The sequence below is a fragment of the Molossus molossus genome, unplaced genomic scaffold (genome assembly GCF_014108415.1).
Source record: "Molossus molossus isolate mMolMol1 unplaced genomic scaffold, mMolMol1.p scaffold_m16_p_12, whole genome shotgun sequence".
Taxonomy (NCBI): Eukaryota; Metazoa; Chordata; class Mammalia; order Chiroptera; family Molossidae; genus Molossus; species Molossus molossus.
Genome location: NW_023425347.1, coordinates 57,494,730 through 57,514,836, shown reverse-complemented (window position 1 = coordinate 57,514,836; position 20,107 = coordinate 57,494,730). Strand labels below are relative to the sequence as shown.

The window sequence follows — 20,107 nt, the reverse complement described above, 5'->3', positions numbered from 1 at the left end:
AATTGTTAAAATGAGGGGAAAAAATCTTAGAATAAAAGAAGCATGTTATGTATTGACTAAGTTCTGCCTCAGATTCTACATGTTCTTATGAGACATTGAAATTAAGTAACCTCTTACACACTGGTTCTCATAGACCAAGGAGGGAATGCCACATTCCTTTTTCATCAAAGAGGGATATGATTTTGGTCTGAAGGTGTGGAAGATTAGCACCTTTGCAACTTGTTTTGGATTATTTTTGCAGTTGCCTTTGAAGTAACTGGTTCAAAAAATATAGATCCACAAACACATTGAGTATAAGCTTAACGACACATGCCACAGCAATAAGAAAAGTGCATTACGTTTTTCGTTGTTGGAATGGGGAAGTGAGAGATGGCATGGAGATGTGGTGATGGAGGTCTCCACCATCAGCTCCCACTCCCTCTTTTCTCATAGACCTGCTAAGACTTGTTCTCTGGGCCCCTGGGAGGGAGAGGAGGGGAGCTGCCCCCTTTTCCAGAGTGTATAGGGACTGCCTCTGGGCTTTCCCTCCGAAAAAGCAGCAGCAAGTATACCCAGGGGAGGAGATGGGGAGAAACTGAGGAACTACAGCACCTGCAGGGCCCTGCCCTTCCAGATGTGCCCACAGGGTCTCACTCTGACCTGCCTCCGTCCCTTCTGTACTTCTGCACCCGGAACCCATCCTGGGTTCAGGTTCAGATTTTCCTGGCTTTGTGAGCTGACAGACCAGAGCCACCAGCCATTCAGAAAAAAAATTATTTTTATTTTTTTCTCTCTCTTTTTTTTTTGCAGGGGGGGGGGGGCGGGTATTAAGACCCATAGAACAAACCAACACAAAGGTGTGCTTGACTTTTTTATAAATATAGTTGTTCAGGCATTTAAATAATGGTGTTTGATGTGAAATATGTTTTCTTATTAAAATATGAGATGAAATTTTTAAAGTTAAATAAATGTCTTAACTTTTAAAATTGGCAAACCCACTCTCCGCTGCTGGGCCAGACGCCGGCCCATGGGGTTCCCATGCCCTGCATTCGCCCACATGGCTCATGGCCGTGTGGGACCCCCACAATGGACTGATGGCCTGAATCTAGTCCGATCCTGATCTGAACCCAGCGGCATCGTGGAACAGACACTCTGGACTTCGGCTTTATTTCCAGCCTTGCTAAGTCTGCAGCTGCCCCTCTTCTGGGACTGGACTGAGGGACATGAGATGTTTGTAACTCCATGCCAATAAAAACCATCCATTCTCCCGTGGGGGCTGCTGAATATGCTTATTCCGACTGCACCCAGAGCCTCCTGCCCATGAGTCCCCGAGGGAGCTGGCCCCCTCTCCCCTCGGGTAACATAATGATTCTGCCTTTTAGTATAGAAGCAAGCTGCCAGGTAGATTGCTTGCAAAGTGCAGTATATTTGGAATTGCTCTCCTAAGAACTGAGCCTGGACAGAAAAGCCCACACCATCCTTTTTTTAAAAATATATTTTATTATTATTTTTTTTAATCCTCACCCAAGGACATTTTTCCATTTTTTGTTCAGATAGAGTGGGAGGGAGAGAGAGGAAGAGAGCGAGAGAGAAACATCGACTTGAAAGGGACACATCGAGTGGCTGCCACCTGCACAACCCAGCCAGGGCCAGGGACAAACTGCAACCCAGGTGCATGCCCTTAGTGGGAACCAAACCCGGGTCTCTCTGGACCACAGGCCAACGCTCTAACCGCTGAGCCAAATAGGCCAGGGTGCCCACACCATTCTAAGAAAGAATCTAGATCGCACGCAGCAAGCCAGGAGCCAAGGCGGAGGAGGCTAAGGGAAGGGAAAAAGGGAGAGAGGAATCCAGGTCTCCGACAGGCGTGTACAGACTTCGAAAGCCCTTTCAGGATACAAATATAATTCTCTTTGCCAATAAAGAATCTTACATAAGAAAAATAATAATAAAATTGGCAAAGCTTATTTCATAAGTGTACTTCACATGCAAAAATATTGATGGCATTACTAGCGAAAGGGCCTAACATTGTCTAGACAAATATAAACTTGGAACGGCTCTGATTTGGAATAAGTAGAGTCCTTCTGTTAGCGGCAGAAAAAGGACACCAGGCGTTAGCCTCGGGTTCAGCAACCTCAGCTCTTGAGTTCTGGCTAAGAGAAGAATTCAGAGCCAAGACTCAAAGTATAAGAGAAAGTTTACTTAGAAAGTCACAGAGGTAGAAGAAGTGAGCTGTGAAAGAAATGGGCTCAGGAAACAAGTTTCAGCAAAAGAAGGACCCTTGGAGCTTGGGGGGAGGGGTGCAGGGAGGTTTGGGCATGCTTTGAGGAGAGTGCCACCTCAGAAAACTTTTTATAGCTACCATCATGCAAAACTGCTTTCTTCTCTAGCTTCAACATTTGGTTGGCCAGTATCTTGGGCTGTTCTCACTGAGGAGAGGCATACATAAGTGCTCCAGGCACACACAGCAGGGAGAGGAGGAGCATTATCCTCTCCACTCCTGTGTCTACTGCTGACCAATAGGCAAGTCATACATCTCTGGGCTCAGCGTTCCCCATCTATAAAGTGGGTGTAAAAATACTTACCTACCTCACAGGACTGTTGTGAGGATTGGTGAGTTTTTGTTTTAAAAGTGTTTTGGGCTTGGAAAGGGATATAGGAGGCCAGGTATTATCATTGGTGGGATGTTCCAAGTTTGTCCTGTGCTCTTCACTGTGTCCCATCCCTATAACTCTCTCTTCCCACCCCACCCCCTCTCTCCCTCTCATCCTCTTTCAATCTCTCCCTCTCTTCCCACTTCTCCTCCTTGGAATTATTTTAGTCTTTGTAATGTTAGACACCTTGGCTCTGATGTTTAAAGCTTCTTGCCCGTAAAAAAAAAAGGTTTTCATCCTTGGGTTAGCCAGCCCACTGCCTCACCATGGCAGGGACGACAGAGCACTGCCGTTGTCAACATGAGCCCTGCTCTCCCTGTCTGTCTCTATCACATTTCACATGAGGCTTCCAAGTTCTGCTGTAATGAAGTACCACCAGTGAAAAGCACCAATAGGAAGTACAGCCAGTTCTCAGTATTCACGGCAACTGTGTTCTATGAAGTTGAAGCAAACACTGAATTAGTGAATACTCACCCACTGCTTCTAGAGGAAATACGGAATTCGATCCCGCGGAGCCTCTGGTCAAAACATTTTCTTTCTTTTTTTTAATATTTATTTATTTATTTATTTATTTATTTATTTAATCCTCACCAGAGGACATTCCTCCATTTCTTATTCAGACAGAGTGGGAGAGAGAGAGAGGAAGAGAGAGAGAGAGAAACATCCACATGAAAGGAACACATCGGGTGGCTGCCACCCGCATGACCCAACCAGGGCCGGGGACAAACTGTGACCGAAGTACATGCCCTTAGCGGGAACAGAACCCGGGTCTCTCTGGACCGCAGGCAGATGCTCTAACCGCTGAGCTAAACCGGCCAGGGCTGATATTTTTTTAGAGAGAGAGAGAAACATTGATTGGCAGCCTCCTGCCCGCTCCCTACTGGGGATCGAGCCCACAACCCAGCATGTGCCCTGACCAGGAATCAAACCAGGATCTTACAGTTCTTGGGATGATGCTCAATTCACTGAGCCATACCGGCCATGTGACAACATTTTCAATAGCCAATTAATACATAATCTTGTTTTATGGGTGTTTAAAGATACCTTATTGAAGTCCAGCCAGTGTGGCTCAGTGGTTGAGCATCGACCCATGCACCAAGAGGTCGCTGGTTTGATTTCCAGTCAAGGCACATGCCGAGGTTGTGGGCCCGATCCCCAGTGTGGGGCATGCAGGAGGAGGCCAGTCGATGTTCTCTCTCATCGATCTTTCTATCTCTCTCCCTCTCACTTCCTTTCTCTCTAAAATCAATAAAGGAAAAAAAAATTTTAATAAATAAATAAAGATACATTATTTAATATATATTGTTGATCACAGCCATTAAACTCATGGCCAACACCACTGATTACTTATAACAAAACAAAGATCAGCTATCACATGTATTTTCTCCCTAAGGCACGTTCCAGCCTTTTTGAGCTTAGAAACATTAGACAGCACTTCATCCCTGTGGTTGGGGCCATTTTAAACAGTAAAATCACAAACAAAAAGCACAAAATTGCCAAACACCTGGCACTAGAAAGACCACAAAAGGATGTTTGCAATATGAGGACTGAAATAAGAAGCCGAATGTCACCTTGTTCTACCTCAGCTGGGAACGAGTGAATCTGGCTGCTCAAAATTGTCTGTAACATGTCTGCAAATGACCAGAAAGTACCAAGATCATCCATTTGGGAGTGTAGGAAAATTCAGAAATCATGAACAATGAAGATTGTACTTAACTAAAACAGAAAAATCAAAATATCTAGGACTCTTTTAGTCTGGTTTAGATCTTGTGGCATTCCAGTGGTCCCTTGGACTTAACCCTAAGCAGTCATGACCTGAGAAATAATAACCTAACATACCCTTGTAGCATACTCTTTCTTGAAAAGAAGCAATTAGTTATATTCTGGGATGACCATGATAACAGGAAAATTAGAAATTAAAATACGGACCACAACTGGTATTATTCATCCTTAGCATCATGAATTTTGACCACTCTGACATAGATATAGTCCTTTATGTACCAAATATGCCTCTTAAACCTTAGATACATTTATATTGAGACCCCCTCATTAGCAATTATTCAACATCTTTTTGCCTGACACTTTGCTTGACATTATATAAGTAATCTCAGTTCATCCTCAAGCCCTGCAAAGTAGGATTTATTAGTTCCACTTTACAGAGAAAGGAATGTTGGTTTAGAGAAGTGACATAGCTTAACAGAAGATCACAAAGCTATAAGTGGCAGAGCTAAAATCTGAATGCGGGTTTATGTGGCCATAGCCAGGACTCTTCCCATCACACATTGCTGCCTTTCATTGTTTGCAGGCTGGAAGATAGAGAGTGTAGTAGATTAAAATGGACCACAAATTCTATGATGCTTTTTCCAGATTCATTGAAATTGAGCTGGCCCATTGACTTACTTTGGTCATTTCATGCCTTGGCCTTGATTTAGCTCTTATCCTCCTGAAATACTGCCACCTTGCAAACAAGCTTGCACTGGCCTCCTGGGGGATGACACACCGCATAGAAAGAGCACATGGTGGGAGAGAGGCCCAGCCATCCTGCCTGAGTCCCCAGCCAACCTGACTGCATGTTCATGTGAGCACCCAAACAACACAGCATGGAGCAGAACTGGCCAGCTGAGCCCAGCCCTAATTTTCAAGCCACAGAATTACAAGCAAACAGACGGCTAGGTTTTTTGTTGTTTTGTTAAATGTTTTTATAGATTTTTTTTTTTTTTTTTTTTTTTTTTTTTAGAGAAAGAGGAAGGAAGAGCGAGACATATTGATACAAGAGAGACACATCAATTCACTGCCTCCTGCACATCCCCTATCGGGAATTGAACTCGCAACCCAGGCATGTGCCCCGATCACGAATCAAACTGGGACCTCTCAGTCCATGGGACAATGTTCAATCCACTGAGCCACACCAGCTAGGCACAAATGGTTAGTTTTTTATGTAAGCCAGTAACTTTCACAACACAGATAACTAATATAAAGCCTGACCCAGCCCCCATATCTTACTGATCTCTCTCAGCCTGTGAGAACTGGGATTCTTCTGGTTTGCCATTTAGGAGGAGGTCTTACTCCTCGGCAAGGCCTAGGTATCTGCTTAACTCAATAGCTTTTTCTACTTCACTTTGCACAATATATGAGTTCATAGTGGCCTAAAATTTTAGAGCTGGAATGACTTTAGAAGTCATGTGTTTCAACTCTGTGTTTTATTGATGATGTTAAGCATCATCAACAAAGTGGTTCATGCAAAACCACTTGCAAAATTGGCTACCTGCAGAGCTGTCAGAAAATGTAACTCTTTGCATCCCAAGTCCTGGGTCCTTCTTCCATACTTTACTACCACCCCCTTTTTTTATCCAAATCACGTTCTAATAGAAATATAATAGGGAAGTTTGTTTTTTAAAGAAATTGGTCATTGACCTGGCCAATGTAGCTCATTTGGTTGGGCATTGTCCCATATACTGAAAGGTCACCAGTTCAATTTCCAGTCAGGGCACATGCCCAGGTTGTGGGCTGGATCCCCAGTAGGGACATGCAGGAGACAGCCAATTGATGTTTGCTCTCACATCAGTATTTCTCCCTCTCTCTCCCCCTTCTCCCTTGTTCTCTCTCCTAAAAATCAATAAAAAGCCCAGCCGGTGTGGCTGAGTGGTTGAGCATCAACCCATGCATTAAGAGGTTACTGGTTCGATTTCTGGTCAGGGCACATGCCCAAGTTATGGGCCTGATCCCCAGTAGGGGACATGCAGGAGGCAGTCAACCAATGTTCTCTCTCATCAATGTTTTTATCTCTCCCTCTCCCTTCCACTGTCTCTCTAATATCAATAAAGAAAAAATTTTTTAATCAATTTACATTTTATTTATTTATTTTAAATAATAATAATTTGGTGACAAGGATTTGGGACAGAAAAGAATCATGTCTAAGACTCTCATTCATTTATTTATTTATTTATTTTAAATCCTCACCCAAGGATTTTTTTTTTTTTTTTTTTTTTCATTTATCTTCAGATAGAGTGTGAGGGAGAGAGAGAAACATTAATATGAGAGAGACATCAATTGGTTGCCTCCCACACGACCCTGACCAAGGCCGGGGACCAAACCACAGCCAAGTTGCATGCCCTTGACCGAATTAAACCTGTGACTCTTTGGTCGGCAGGTCGATGCTCTAACCTCTGAGCCAAACCAGTCAGGGTTCATCCCTGAATTTATATAAATACAGTTTGGAGCCTATCAACTTTGCTCAGAGTGAGATACACTTTAAGAGTTTTAACTCAACACTTTTTTAAAACTCTCTAACTGTGACTTAATACAGCCACATGAGTTTTTCAGTGTAGAGTTGAATATAGTTTGGGTTTGCACAGCACTGGACCAGCATTTTACTACCCCACTGTATTATCACCGCTCATCAGCGTGGCCTTGCTGCTGAGAGAGTCGTCTACTGTGTATAGCATGTGTCTGTACGATTTCTGATGACCCAAGAGGGGAACTCCATTAAATTATGTTTAAAAGTAGCATTACTCCTCTAAAGCCACAGATGTGAACCATGGTTTCTTCCAGGGGTGGGGGGACATTTTATTTATAATATTTTAATACTTATTTTGGTCCTCACGGGTCTTTCTTGTTAGGAGGGCTTTCCCCCATAAAACAGGAAAATAAGACATAACACTCTTTGGATCATGGGTAAATATGTTTTCCACCTAAATGTGAAATTTAATGTGAAACTTTTCTGCAGTTAAAATGTCCCTTAGGATTATTTTGTGGGGAGTAGGGGCAGGGACTTATATGAATATGGCAAAGATTGGGTTCATTTCCAGAGTAATCCAAATTAAGTAAAACAGGCCTAGAAGCAGTAAAATGAAGTCATATATACACAGTCCTTTATAATACTCTCTGCCATATAATTCTTTGTCAAAACTTTCTCCTTAGATGCTTGTTAAAATAATCCACTGAATATCTAGAAGTGTAAACTATAAAATCTCATTCTGTGAAAATAGTTCACCCACACAGGGTGTTCATTGATATTCGTCGGTCCACAGGAGACCCTTAGTTAATTTTTCTAACACATGGCTTCTTTAAATGTTACGGGCCTATTGTGACAACAATAAAATTGCCTTTTGCTGAATGATTGGTGTGTTTATGAGTTACTTTATCTACTTGTTGGCAGCTCGAACAGTAAAGAAAACGGTGATTGATAGGCCGAGGTGTCTGATGACTTTGACTCTGCCTAAGGATACATTATTGTGTGTGTGAAATTCTTTTCTAGCAATTCAAAGTTTAAATCCCCATGGAGGAGTTTGTCATTTTTGTGGGGCTCAGTGATAATTAAGTCCCTCATAGTTGGCTCCTTCAAATTGCACTATGGGCTTCAGTAAATCCTCTGGAAGTTCAGATGGCTTTAATATCCATGTGTGACGGGTACGTTGGTTGTATATTACCATCATAAACTTGATGGTGTTAGATTAAGATTATGACATACCAACCCTCCTCTTTCTGGGTCATTTTGATGCCTTCTTCAATCTCCAACTAACTGTTTGATCATCATTTAGCAAACATTTATTGAGTGCCTACTCTGGGCTTGGCACCACAATGCAACGAGGAAACATTTGAAAGCAACCCCTGTCCAGAAGGGTCTCACGGAGGACGGCAGGTGATTCAGAACCTAGATCCATGAACAAGCTGTTGTGATATTGTGGGAAGTTCATTACTACTAAGAGATATAGCAGTGAAGCACAGGAAGGGCTGAGCAACTTCACTGGGGCGGAGTCAGAGACAGTTTTATGCAATAGATGTTACTTGGCTGACTCAAGCAAAGGAGACAGCAGATAAAAAAGAGTGTGACCCTCAAGCATTTGGTGTCCTTTGTACTTTCCAAGTATAGATATACAAAACGTCTCTGCAAAAATACACAGAAACTTAATACTGTTTGTTTCTAGTTAGGGAAATTGGCTGGCTGAGGGACAGATTCTGGAGAGAAACTTTTCAGTGTATACTATTTGGAGTCTAGTACCAGGTACATGACATGTATTATCTATATTTAAAAATACATAAGAATTTATTCTTTTAGAAATGGATATATTAGAACAGTGGTTCCTTGAACAATATGATGAATTTGCTAACCAGCTTCTTCCTGGGTGTGTTTTTTTAATGGGATCCCTAATAAAGGAATTTTTCTCGGTTAACCATGTTTCAGACATAAACTGGTGAGGGAGAAGTTTGTAAATAGACAACTTTTCCTACATCTCTAAAATCTTTCCTGACCCTTCCTAATTAGGGAAAACCCAATATTTGAGAGATTCTCCAACTCACTGATCAAATGCTTCTCTGTCTCTAGAAGTGGCAAGTCAAACGAGGAATTTAGAGTGTGTAGAGGGAAATTGTTAGTCTTGTATCAGGCAGGAAGTAAATAGACCACCTTACCTAAATGTCTGTTGTCCCAGTGAGAGTCACACAGCTACCAAGAGGAAATTAGTTTGGGTTGTATTTGGCCATCTATAAATGATTCTCAAGTCTGTATGCCATTAATTAGGAAAGATGTTTTCTTGGACTGAGCAATTTTTTATTTTAAACATCTATTGATTACTTGAATCTAATATTTTATAACTGCTTCTGTAGAAAAAAATTCATTCAATGAATAATATGGGAGCACAGACTGAAGAGATGTATGGATGGAAGGAAGGGAGGGAGGAACGGACGTGATGGAATGAAGAGAGATTCTGTGTTGTGTGGGGGAGAGGGCCTACCCATTGTGCTTTGTGTGGCGCCCCTAATCCTGTACCCACACTAGCAAGTGAGATCCATAGATCATCACCCCACCTCATTAAGCCAAAGGCTTCAATTTTCACTTCCACAAGTCGTCTTTCTGTTCACTCTCTATAAAATGATCAGCTCATGCCCTCAAGGTTTTTGCTATGGAGTTGAGGAGACAATATTTCAATGGAATTGATGCCATATGGAAAATCCCAAGTAAGCTTTTGTACAAGTGTAAAATAAAATCTTCAAAACAGATGAGAATCTTGCTCTAGTGGTAGGAACACAGGCTTTGGCATTAAACCGTTCCAAGTTGAATTTACTCTCTCCTACTTGGAAGCTGTGAAGACCTGTTCAAGTCTGAACCCTTCTGAGCCTCAGTTTCCCCAGCTGTAAATGAGACTAACAATACTGAACTTGCTTGGCCATTATGTGGATTAAATGGCACAAACTGTAAGTGTGTAGCATCTGTGGCACATATTGTTAAATAAATGAGATGTTTTTGCTTTCTATGTGCAGGCACTGTACATTAAACTTTGTGTGTAGATAATATTGTTAAAATCCTATAAAAGTCAGGATGCTAAGACCTGGAGAGGTTAACAGTCTTCTCAAGGCCCATGGCCCATGGCCCATGGCTAGAAGTTACAAGGCCAGAATTTGGACTGAGAAGTCTGATCTAGAGACCCACCTCATAATCATTTGTCTCTCTAAGCCAGCAAGCCACCCTTGGGCAAATGACTGATAGACTGTTTCTGGAATGCATGAGTTTTCGAAGAAGTTGTTGGTGTTGGTAGTCACTGAGGTTTTCTAGGGTGAAGGAATGGTATTTAAATGTGCAGAGATAGGAAGGGAGGATAGGGAGGGAGAAGGTGCTCAGAGCTGTGCCAACACACAGATTTGTGTGAATAGTTTCAGAACATTAAAATTTAGGAGGAAATACTAGGAATCATGTGTATCATCAACTCCAAATGTCTTACTTAAAAAAATGAAAGTCAGTCTTTCATTAACAACCCATTATTTCACCTAATCACAATTCTACAAAAGGAAGAAATAAATTTTTTAAATATTTTTATATGTTTATATTTTTATATTTTGAGAGGAAGGGAGATAGAAACATCCATTGGCTGCCTCCTGCATGCCCCCTACTGGGGATTGACCCACAACCCGGACACGTACCCTCACTGGGAGTTGAAGCAGGACCTCTCAGTTCATGGGATGACATTCAATTCACTGAGCCACACCAGCTGAGCCTAAAATATTTTTAATTACTATTTACATTTAGTGGTATTATGCTAAGTGAAATAAGTCTGTCAGAGAAAGACAGTTACCGTATGATTTCACGTATATGTGAATCTAAAGAACAATATAGACAAACAAAACAGAAACAGACTCACAGATACAGAGAACAGACTGATCGTTGCCAGGGGGAAGGCGGTTGTAGGACTGGGTGAAAGAGGTGAAGGGATTGAGAAGTGAATTGGTCAGTACAGAGTAGTCAAGGGGATGTGGAGTACAGCCTAAGGAATATAGACTATAATATTGTAATAACTGTGTATGGGGCCAGAAGTAAAATTTTAATATAGCCTTATCAAATAGATGCTTAATATATCCCAGTGTAGTGTATTTTTTACTCTTCTACCCCATGAACTATATAAATTTTGAAAAAATCAAATCCAGCCCTACCTGGTGGCTCAGTTGATTGGAGTGTCATCCTGTACACCAAAAGGTTGCAGGTTTGATTCCCAGTCAGGGCACATATCTAGGGTTCGGGTTCAATCCCCGGTGCATACAGGAGGCAACCAATCGGCGTTTCTCTCGTGTCGATGTCTCTCCCCCCTCCCCCCATTCTTTCTCTCTAAAATCAATAAAAACATATCCTTGGGTGAGGGTTAAAAAAAGTCAAATCCATTTTTCTTTTCAATTCAGTAGCCCACATTTCCAATTTAACCTTTAGTCCCCACCTCTTACCTCCATCACATTAAGAAATGTGGCCTTTTTCTATTGATAGGTCAAAGTGTCTCATGTTCTCTGGCATTTTCTCCAATAACTGAAGAGGAATCAGAGCATAATCAAGCAAAAGCAAAGAAATAATGGAGTTTTTCATACAGAAAGACTCATGACCAAACACAGATCATTGGCAGTGAGTTTGGCATTTATTTGAGACTATTAACAGTATATTTATTTTATGTATAATAGTTCATTGAGCACCCAGAATGTATATAAGAATGCAGACTACTTTTATGGAATAAAAACTTTATGGGGTCTTTTCCTTCCTGTTGAGTATGAATGAAGAGAAATTTCCCATTTGACTTTTTTCCAAGATCAAAGGAGTTTATGCTGTAAATTAAGCTCTGTCAAGGCCATGAGTAGTATGAGTTCAGTCTGATTCTCCCCATCCAGTGGCCATAGGGTGCTTGACCACCAAACTGAAAACTGGCCTAGCAAAGGGTATTACCAGGAGCTGGCTTTTCTTTCCCTGCACTGCTTTCGTAAAAATGCCCCATGGTGTTTGTTCTCTTGGCAACGTTGTTGGGATCACCTTAAGCCACTGACCCGGCGAGTTCCCTCAGAACCGTTTCCCGGAGACAACTCAGAGGAACACGTTTTTAGCAGCGTGAATGTGCCCTGGGTCTGGAAATTCCATAAGTGAGTTACAGCAAAGAATGGTCTTAAATCTGTTGCTGGTACAGAATCTGAAATGTAAATTGTCTGGATCAAGGGGGCTGCCTCTCTAACTGCTATAATAAAGGATGTTTTCAGAACTGTGTGGTGATAAAAATGAAAGTATTTAACATTGTAAAGATATTTGGAATCCAGATGGGTCATATGGTTATAGACTTCTTAGTTTCTTCTGTTGCTTCTCTAGTCCAGAATTTGTCTAGGAACCCTTTGTTTTTGTTTAAGGAAGTAGATTTGGTTTGGATTATTTTTTCCCTGTCTTATTTGTTATATGTTTGCATGAAATATTTCATTTCTTTATTCACTTAATGCCAATTTAATTCTAATTCTGAGGCTCCATACTTCTGGACTAAGGCGTAATTCAGCCTCAGTCATTTTGGTGGCTCATTAACTCTCAGGGCTCCTGTTTCTTCACCAAGCCCCTAGACACGGATAGGGGTCTGCTGTCATTGCCAGGGGTCCACCCTGGCAGCCAGCATGCCCGTAGGTACCACGCTACAGGATCTCTTCAAGCCCAGAAGTCCTGCTGCTTCTAGGCCCCAGTGCTTGGGACACAGGACTTTGTGTAAGGTGGACTATTGTACCTCGAGCCTGCTCCCTTCGACTTTGCCTGTGGGTTCTTGAAACCTGTGTGTGTGCTTGTGGCTGGGGGAGCTGGGGGAGCTGGGGATGGGAAGGCAGTGGCATTGCAGGGCTCCAATCCTCACTTCTCATGGAACCCACGGGTCGGTTTCCAGTGTCCACTCGAAAGCCCTTTTCTTCTCTCGGTGGCCCTCCAACACACCTAGCATAATTCATTCAACATCTTTCAGTGCCCATCAATTTTATAACCAACAGAAAGAACCGATGACTTCTAGCTGCTTCATTTGTCAGCTCCACAAAAATCCCCGAGGCAAGAAATTTCGAAGCTTGACTACTTGCTTGACATGAGGGAGAAAAATTGTGTGAACAAAGTCCACTGCATATTTTTAAAATAGTCTCCCCAAAACATTTAAATATTTGGGTGTGTAGATGTAAATTGTCTGCAGGGTTCCTGTTGACGGTGGCTGTCCCTGAGGAGTGTCACGGAGGGCCTGGAATGGGAGGTAGTCTCTTTCTGTGTTCACTATACCCTGTGATATTGCCTGAGTCCTTTACCTTGGTACATGCAATTTTTATAATGATAAAAAATTTAAGATTATTAATTTGAAGAGATACAAATTATTTTTTACAAATTCATTAACATGAGCTCTGGCTGGTTTGGCTCAGCGGTTAGAGCGTCAGCCTGCAGTCCAGAGAGACCCAGGTTTGGTTCCCACTAAGGGCACGTGCCTCAGTTGCAGTTTGTCCCCGGCCCTGGTTGGGTCGTGCGGGAGGCAGCCACTCAATGTGTCCCTTTCACATCGATGTTTCTCTCTCTCTCTCACTCTCTCCCTCTCTCTCTTTCCCACTCTATCTGAACAAAAAATGGAAAAATGTCCTCAGATGAGGATAAAAAAATAAATAATTCATTCATTAACTACGAATTCCTCTTCTCAACCAGAGCTTACCTCCCTAGATATTGTCCTGATTTTATGGCTCAGAATTGCTGAGTTTAGAAGTTAATTTGCCCAAAATTCCACAGTGGCAGAGTCAGGATTCGAACTTACAGCTCTGTTACACTTAGAAGCATGAATGCTCTTTCCTCTACTCTATGCTCTATCCAGGGCCAGTTCATTCCATTAAGTTCTTTTCTTTAATTGCCCAAGTAACGAGGCCTGACAAACCACCTTTATCAGGCCACACATCTATGCCAAATCCTTGAATACCAATAAATACCTGAAACCATGTTTCAAAATATACCATAAAATATAAATAAGAATGACACATAGTTCACCTCGAGTTCATACACAGCAGCAATGTACAGGGTTTACAGTAAAATGCATGGGGGAAGTTTAACTTGAATTATTAGGCAAAGCCAGGCCTAAAGGAATGAAATAATAAACGTAGGAAAAATTAATTATACCTCTGAATATGTCAAAACTGTGTATTTTGTTTATCTTTAGGTCAAATAAAATATCACATTATTAGCAAATAGCAAATTATAGATTGATGCCTATGGTTTGGTGGTTTGTTTAAGGAAGCGTTTGCGGTTGTTGAAAATTAATAAGAATTTTGTTTTTATAGGATGCTATAGTTATACATGAAGTCTATGAGGAAGGAGCAGCAGCCAGAGATGGAAGACTTTGGGCTGGTGACCAGATTTTAGAGGTATATGGTTATGAATTTTATTTTGTACCAGTAAATGTGGTTTCTGTATTAACCTTAATCCACAAAATCAGTTTTATCTATTTGCTCTCTTCTCCTTCACTATATCCTCTTATTTCTTTCCTATTTAAGAAAACAGGTACCATATATTTCTTGTTTATAATGTACAGTGAATAAGCATCTTTAGAATCATGACAGATTATCAATCTAAATCTGTCTGTGGAAACATTTTTTAATTTAAAGGAAAAGTACAATTTATGGTTTTGTAATCTTAATGTCAAATGAGACTGTGTAGTATTGCAATTAGATATTATTGCCTCTCCATTATACCTTCCTAAATTCCCTCCTCAAAGCACAAATACATAGACATGCACACCTGACATTTTAAAGACTTTACTGTAGCTTTAAGTATTATTTCCTTATTCCTAATAAACCTTAAAGTCAAATGGAGGTCCACGCCTTGCCACTTTTGTTTTCTAGCTGAGGAAAATGTAGAATCTTTTCCCTTTAGGTGGTATATGGTACTTATTAAAAACTGAAATGCTTAACTTGCCTCTTTCAAATGGACTCTCATTTAGCAAAGGCGTTAAAGCCTTTAAAAAAGTGCCAAGGCAGGCAGCGTCTGAAAAAGGGGACGGATGAATAGAAAGTCAATGCCAGGCGTTCTGGTAGGTGGAACTAAAGAGCTTTTTCAATGGCGTGAAACCTTTAGGCAACATTTATTTCCTTCATTGGACGAATTTAATTGAATAGTTAACATTTTATGGCGGGCATGTGCATTTTTGCTTTGCAACTTTAATATAGCACATTATGAATGACATCATAGCATTTTATTTTTCCCTTTGGTGGCTCAAGTCTGCCTCCCAAGATGAAACCAGAGATATAATTAAGGGCAGAAAATATAGGCAAGAAGGAGTTAAAAGAGAGGCCAGGCTGACTGCAAATTAAATTCAAGGCAAGTTATAGGATTTCTCTGCAGGCCTTTACTGTGCTTTATCATTGGATTAGGACGTATTCCCAGTACATTCATTTAAGGTACAAGTGTGCGAGGTTAGAAAAATAAGTGAGGTCTCTTTGGGAATTGACTTGACTGCTTTAGCATACACCATTTTGTAATGGTCAGGAGTTTGGGGGTGTTTTTTCTCCCTAGTTTTTCTAATGAATGGGTCGTGTCATAATTGGCTTTGTAACTTGAATAGCTTGACTATTCAAAAGTGTACAGATGCATACATTCCTTGATACTTACAGGAGTGTAAGCACACAAATTACTCCATAATGATTAATATGTGCATTATCCTGATTGTGACAATCATTGCCCAGGTATAAATTCACACTAAAAATTGTACACTTTAAACATATATCATTTATTTTATAACAGTTCTATCTCGGTAACAAAAAAGTTAACTATATCTATTTGTGTTGAATAGACCCTCAGCTGTAGCTCTCCCTCCTATAAAGTATATTCACATACAGGTAAACACTCAAGACAGGTTAGCATGAAGAAAGCAAATTTGTTTTAAGTGGAAGGAGAATTTGAAAGGTCAAATCAACCATTTCCTGTCATCTAGCCAAATTATTGTACCCATTATGGATGGGTAGTCTACACTTCTCATTACAGATGGCCAGAGCAGCTTCTCCTCTTACCACGGACAGGATCTAGTCCACAAGCACATACCATGTGTTTAGTTAAGAAAGATAGCTCTCAGTTAGGTCAAGTAACATGTTTCCTTTCTGAGCGGCTTTAGACCCCACTTTTGACCTTGTTCTATCTGTGGTTGCTGTGTGCAGATGCGTGACAAAGCTTAATCAGCGTGGGGCTGCGGGCTGCCTGGGGTGGTATATTTCAAGACCATGAAGCATTGCTTTTTTCCAACAATGGCCTTTCTGTTCCTGAAGGCCTTCTGCATTGTGCAAGCTGGCCTTCCGTGGTTTTCATACTATCCTCATGTTAAACATAAGACAAGCCAGATTTTGTTTACAAAGATATAGTCAAATAATTTTTTCTAGCATGGCAAGATTTATGATTCTGTGATTAGCATGGACTGTCCTCTTTCTGGTGCTCATTTTAGGGTGAGTTCCTCTTTTTACTTGACCTCTTCTTCCACTATCCCTTCTCTTTGTGTGTGAGAGGGCAGAAAGAGTAGAGAGCTAATGCCTGGTCTTCTCTGTGGGGTATAATAAAGGGGAATTGCTGCCCTCGTTTGGTTATTCTTTCCTTCTAAAGCAGTGGTTCACCCACTTTCCCACATGCCCATCCTACCCATGGGATGTGATACATTCTCATTGACATCTGAGGCTTCCAATGACCCTTCTTCTCAAATAGGGAGCCCTGCTATTACCTCCCATACCCCTTTACAAGTAATGTTCTAAATAATGTAAATAGTGCTTCTGCAAGGCACTTAAGGTAATACATCACTCCACAGTATTCTAGCCACATAGTGGTATTTCTCTTACAAGTATTGTGCATTTAGTGGTGTCTCTTGATAAGCAGAGGAGGAAATGAAAATTGAACTTGGAGCAGATCACTTTGATTTGAGCAGACATCTTGATGCTGGAATTTAGTATAAATTGCTTTTGTAGTATTAGAGTTTAATGACAATGCTTTTAATTTAAAGTATAATTGCTGGGGCCTTTCAAATGCTATTTTAGAGGCTTAGAGAATTCACCTTCAATCCATGGAGATAACTTTTTTTCAGCTGAGTAACAGAAGTGGTCTTGTGTGCCATCTATTGGAATACAAGAAAATAATCAGCTCAGCCCACATTTTCTAGACACAGTGTTTTCCCCTTTGTTCTGTGGGTTTCCCTCAACAGTGAGAATGCACTGATGGGCCTAAAGTAGCGGTGAGTGCTGGTGCTGAGAGAAGGCGGCCCTGACTGCGGTGACCTCAGTTCCGTATGAAATGTCAACTTCTAACTTCCATCGAGCTCAACCGTGTGTCAAGCCTATGTTCATTTCATTTGGTCCTCACAACATTAAGCAAATATTATTATCATTATTATCTCCAATTCATAGATGACAAAGTTGAAGCTTAGCTTGAGTAATTTACATAAGGTTTCACATAGTAGGTTGGAATGAGCCCTCAAACTGAAGTCCATCTATATGCAAAACCCATGCTTAAACACTATTCTTCTGGGTATAGTTCATCTGAGTACCAGATACAGTAAGAGTTTAAAACTCACCATCTCCAAGAGAGTTCATTCCTCTTTTCTCCCTTCTTTGTCACCATTCTTTGTGACAAGTTTTTAGTCTTTGGAATGTTAGATTGGAAAAGCCTCAGACCAGCCCCTCACTGTACAAATGAAGGAATGGAGGTTCAGAGGTAGGCAGGCTTGACATGCCCAGGACACAGAGATGGACCAAAACACAGCTGGAACCAACATCGTAAGGGAACTCTTCCATTCTGCCATCCACCTGTCCGTGCATGGCCTGGGACCATCCCCCCTGTGTTTTACTCTTCCTAGCTGTGACCTTGAGGGTGTGACCTTAATTCCCTTTTTTTGAGTCCTGGGCTACTCTGCTTCTCAATTCCTCCCTTGTGGCAAATTCACTAACCAACATCAGTCCTTGACTTTCTCTGTGGCAGGGGGCTCCTATAATAATGCATTCTAAGAGTGAATTTTGAGGCAGCATGGTATAGAAACCAAAAAGATAGTCTGGAAAGATAATCCAGTTCAAATCCTGGCTCCTCCACCTACTCGCTCTGCAGTCTTGGTCAAGTCACTTAACCCCTCCATGCCTCGGTTTTCTCATCTATAATATGGTAATAATGCTTATTTCAGAAAGTTAGTGTAAAGATTTAAAAGAGTAGATATCCATGAGGGCTATTACACAAGCACTACATAAATATTTGTTGAATAAAAAGTAAGTTGGCTATGATCTCCACTTAACAGACAAGGAAGTAGAGGCCCACAACCAGCACAGAGTCACGCCTGCCCAGAAGCACTGTTTCCATGACAGCTCGCTGTCTCTCGCATGTCCTTTCTGTGCTCACTTGGATCCAGATTCAAATGAGTGGACTTCAGCAGTTCTTAGACGTTGTTGAAAATACGGGTCCCTAGTTTCCTTCAGCCTGTTCTGAAGTAGTTGTGTTGTCGGTAATTAAAAGTGAGGCTGTTGACCAACCAATTGTGGGCTTGGTCCCTGGTGGGGGGGCATGCAGGAGGCAACTGATCTATGTTGCTTCTCTCTCATTGATGTGTCTATCTCCCTCTCCCTTCCTCTCTCTCTCGAATCAATAAAAACATAATTTTTTAAAGTGAGGATGTCAAATTCAGTTAGTAAACTGAGTCTAAAAATGCTGATCAAGCTCTAATATTTATTTCCCTTTTGACCTCAATTAAATGAGCCAGTTATTTCCCTCTCCCTCCCCCCCTCATCCATTCTATGCAAAATTGCATTATCATGTGTACTAACCCGCCCTTGATGCTTATTTGAGGTGGGGGAGTATAAAGGTCACTTCCTTCATATTTGAAGCTGCTATAACGACTGCTAGTGGTCAGTACCTGTGTGCTTTGAGAATGGTTGGAAATTTCTAGAGGTTTTTCACTAGTTGGGTGAAGGAACTCCAGCAGATGCAGCAGATGAGAGCCCTCTGCTGTCAACAGCCCTACTCTGACACCTTTTGTTCCAGGTGAACGGGGTTGACCTGAGGAGCGCCAGCCACGAAGAAGCCATCACAGCCCTGAGGCAGACCCCTCAGAAGGTGCGACTGGTGGTGTACAGAGACGAGACACACTACAGGGACGAGGAGAACTTGGAGCTCTTCCCCGTAGATCTGCAGAAGAAAGCCGGCAGGGGGCTGGGCCTGAGCATCGTTGGGAAACGGTAAAAAAAATGCTGTGCGAGTCAGGATTGATCGGCCTTCTTCCTTCAGAGTTCTAGGGACTAATGCTTATAAATACAGAAAAATAAAGCCTGGTATAAACTAATCATACAGTCTCTAAAATCAACATATTCATGGATATTTCAGTGACATAGTTCAAATTTCTGAACAAGATCTTACTCCCAAAAAAGTGTCATATCAAGAGACAACTCTGAGCCCACTCAACCCAGACTGTGCAGACTTAAACCCATGTAGAGTAAGAACAGTCAGCAAGTTTCTTTCAGTTTGGAGCTAATTAGATCTCAGGCTTGCAGGGGTTAATTAAAGCAACAATACCCAAGAAACAGCTAATATCAAGAGAGAGATTTATACAATCTTAGGTTAAGAAAATGGCTCTGCCATGGAGTACCATGTTAATTTCGTACTGCCCATTACTAAAACTAGTTGAGGGAGTTACTAAAACTAGCTGAGTAGACATACTTGAGGGACATATAAATCTTCATGGCAACAGTTTTCTGTTAAGAAAGATGTCCCCAAAATAATAGCTTGCACCAAACACATAGGTAGATTCTGGTGGCTAGACTTCTTTCGAAGTCCATGCTGCTTACCCATATGATGGGAATTATAGTAATTGTTCTAGATAATATTAGGAGATTTCTCTTGCAGTGAATTAAAAAAGGTAAGATCTTGAAACTGCAATTCTAGCTTCCATGGTTTACTGGCTCTAGATATTGAGGGTGTATTTATTCCAATAGGGTTACAGAGTTTTCAGGTGATACTCCAGTATGGCCTTAAACAATGTCTGTCAATCATCTTTTTAGGAAGAATGCAAGTTGATTTATATATATTATGTCATGTGCCCTCATAGACCTCTGATGAGCCTAGTGCTTTTTCCAACAGTCCAAGCTGTTATTAAAATAAAAATATTAACTATTTTTGAGAACTGATTTTGTGCCAGGTACTGTGCAGTCACGATCTCATTTTTTGCATCAGAACCATAAGA

General features: G+C 41.3%; 1 protein-coding gene across 1 annotated transcript in view; it reads left to right on the top strand.

The window, feature by feature from the left end:
* PATJ (PATJ crumbs cell polarity complex component) overlaps positions 1–20,107 on the top strand; it is a 332,328-nt gene that overhangs the window by 273,150 nt on the left and 39,071 nt on the right. The window contains exons 35-36 of the mRNA XM_036256685.1: positions 14,199–14,282; positions 18,913–19,106. Of these exons, the coding sequence (XP_036112578.1) occupies positions 14,199–14,282; positions 18,913–19,106 (278 nt within the window). The remainder of the gene's footprint in view (positions 1–14,198; positions 14,283–18,912; positions 19,107–20,107) is intronic.